Source organism: Sinocyclocheilus grahami, unplaced genomic scaffold (assembly GCF_001515645.1).
Source record: "Sinocyclocheilus grahami isolate Dianchi unplaced genomic scaffold, SAMN03320097.WGS_v1.1 scaffold822.1, whole genome shotgun sequence".
Taxonomy (NCBI): domain Eukaryota; kingdom Metazoa; phylum Chordata; class Actinopteri; order Cypriniformes; family Cyprinidae; genus Sinocyclocheilus; species Sinocyclocheilus grahami.
In genome coordinates this window covers 18,285-21,325 of record NW_015506001.1, presented here as the reverse complement: position 1 = coordinate 21,325, position 3,041 = coordinate 18,285, and the positions used below count along the sequence as shown (strand labels likewise).

Genomic DNA, 3,041 nt, shown 5'->3' with positions numbered 1-3,041 from the left:
TTGTGTTGTTTTTGTTTTGTTTTGTGTGTTGTTTTGTGTTTTTTGTAATTCCTATTCTCCCATCACAGGCCCAAAGTACGAGAGCTATGAACACTTGATTTGCCATCAACAAATATAGGTTCTTAAACAAAAACTATATTCTATAAAATTTGCTAAATAATTATTTGTTATCACTAAAACTAAACCTGAAGTGCTACATTATGTCAACCCTGTCACAGTAAATATGGAATTTAATTTAAATAAATAACTAAAATTATGCCATGCACTTCTGTGTTCCATTAAGTAAATTACATACCTGCATTATAATTTAAGAAAAATTTTAATAGAAATGGGCATTTTCCCCCAAGTTTAAACAGGTTTATTACATTGAAAATGCTTAGGGGTTAAATGTTACAAGGGTTGATGACTAAATGGCCCTGGATTAAAAATATTATTGCAAAAAATAAAATAAAATAAAATAAATTTTAGTCAGTAATCTTGTGCTTTGTGACATGAACAATATTTGTATCCATCCAAACTATTAATTTTAACAAAGCAAATATAAAAGTAATGATATTTTGGTTGTACATTCATCTCTGTACCATTCAAAAGTTTGGGGTTGTTTTTTATGTTAAAAAGTGGTATTTTCTGCTCACCAAGGCTGTGTTTATTTGATCACTAATACAGTAAACACAGTAAGATTGTGAAATGTTATTACAGTTTAAAGTAGCTGTTTTATGTGAATATATTTTAAACTGTAATTTATAAAACAGTTGTGCTGCCCAATATTTTTGTGGATTTTCCAGGATTCTTTGATGAATTGAAAGCTAAAAAAAACAGCATTTATTTTAAATAGATTTTTTTTGTAACACTATAAATGTCTTTATTGTCACTTTCGATCAATTTAATGCATCCCTGCTGATCAAAGGGCACCTATTATGCCCCTTTTTACAAGATATAATATTATTCTTATGGCTCTCCTGTGAAATTTCAGCTCAAAATACCATACAGATCGTTTATCCTAACACTCAAATGCAAATGTTTATTTTAAATTCGACTAATATTCATTCTTTATTTACAATCTCCTCATCACAGGCAGGCACAGCACTCATTTCAACATGTGTTTGTGTGTGCTGTCTGCGTCACTCATAGCACGTGCCTATATCGTGCGCTATATCGAAATTTTTTTCTATCGATATCGAAGAAGGTGTACCGCCGATAATATCGATACCGTTTTATCACCCAGGCCTATTATAACGTGTTGAAAAGTATAATTTTTGGGGCGGGTCTAAAAAGTGCTGTTTCAGGGGTGTGTCCCCTTACATGAAAATGAGCTGCAACTTCCCGCCCGACTCCAGAAGGGGGCGGAGCCTAGACGTCTCTGCTCTGCGTATGGCAATAAACAGAGAGGAGAAGCAACATGAGTGAGAGCGAGAGGACCATTATTCAGCCGTACATGTACGAACCGGACTCAGACCCAGAACAAGGAGAGACTACAGCAGAAGAAACAATAATACGAATGAACCAGAATGTCTCGTTATGGTAGTTTGAATAATTGATGTACTTGTTTAGTTTTTCACAGCCGCTTTGTAACGATGGATGCGACCCAGCCGATCGCACGCAGACACAATGGCGGACATGGCACAACACACTGAGAGCTGAGGATATGTTAACACACGCCTGTCAGTCAATAGCGGAGGGCGGGGTTACCGCAATATGATGTCATATTGCAGACAGGATCCAAACCGCTCATTTTTTTAGCCTGGTTTTGTTTTATGAAGATAAAAAAAAAAGACTGGATGGATTTTTATCATTCTAAGATGGCTGTGTACACACAATTCCAAGACACATTTCTGTCCAAACAGCTTGTAAAAGTGGATTTTGCATAACAGGTGCCCTTTAAAAGTATTAATTTAGTTTAAAAAAAGAAGCTATTTAACAGTATTTAGCAAAAGACTAATACAAAAGAAAGAACAAAATTGCCACAAAGCTACTGCTTATAGTAGAAACAACATTTCAAATGCCACAAAAAGAAAAAAGAAAACTCCTGAGAGCAGGAACGATGGTGATAAATTGGAGCCCCTGTTTGTCCTTTCTTTAGTCTCTCAGACATCTCATTTCTTCCAACAGGAGCTCGTTATTAGATTTCACCTCCCCACAGGACAGGTTCTGTCCTGAATCCTGTTGCTCTGACCCTCTTCTCAGCCCACAGACACACAACAGGGACTGGGTGGCTGTCAGATTTCCCTCAGGCAGCAGAGCATGCAATTAACTGTTGATTGCTCCTGGAGCTCAGACCAAAGTCACACGGCACTCAAGCCAACACACAAACCTCTGCCATGTGCCCGTTTCCTCAGAACAAATGTGCTCTTTGAAAGGGAAAATGCCTCTTGAACCAGAAACACAAGTCATGGAGTCCCACTGACCAAATCCAGACAGAATCAAATAAAACAGAAGCTTGGTTTGTGTAAAACGACAGCACAGGGCTGGCCGGCGTGACCGTATATTACCTTAATGCACATTTTCTTAATCTACATCAGTAATTCAACCCGACAACACGCATAAATGTGGAAATCCCATTATATACAGGGGAAAATAATGAAACACAAAGCCATAAACTCACCCGTGTTTATCGGAGTCGACCAGAATGCGCACCAATATTCCTGAAACAGCCACTAGGATAGGGTAGTGATCAACACTCTCCAGGCCTATGCGGAAAATAAAACATGCTTTCATTACTGGTTCAGATAATGACTTTTTGCATTTTACTTCATAATAAAAATAAATCTTTTTTTTTTTCTTTTTTGCTACAATACATGATATACAGCTACTGTGATTGTATGTATATATATATATAAGGGCCATGTCTCAATTCCACTGCCATTTCACCACACGACTCTGTGGCTTAAAATACTGACGTTTGCTTTAGTCTCAGTCTGCTGAGTCACTCTGCCCAATCAGACTTGTGTGTGTGTGTGTGTATATATATATATATATATATATACACATATATACAATGGGTACGGAAAGACCCCCTTAAATTTTTCACTCTTTGTTATATT

The 3,041-nt window shown here is 36.9% G+C and overlaps 1 protein-coding gene across 1 annotated transcript in view; it reads right to left on the bottom strand.

Moving 5' to 3' along the window:
* The window catches only part of LOC107562414 (E3 ubiquitin-protein ligase RNF123-like), a 95,171-nt gene that overhangs the window by 80,103 nt on the left and 12,027 nt on the right, over positions 1 to 3,041 (bottom strand). Inside the window, exon 4 of the mRNA XM_016247046.1 lies at positions 2,603 to 2,687. Coding sequence (XP_016102532.1) covers positions 2,603 to 2,687 — 85 coding nt within the window. The remainder of the gene's footprint in view (positions 1 to 2,602; positions 2,688 to 3,041) is intronic.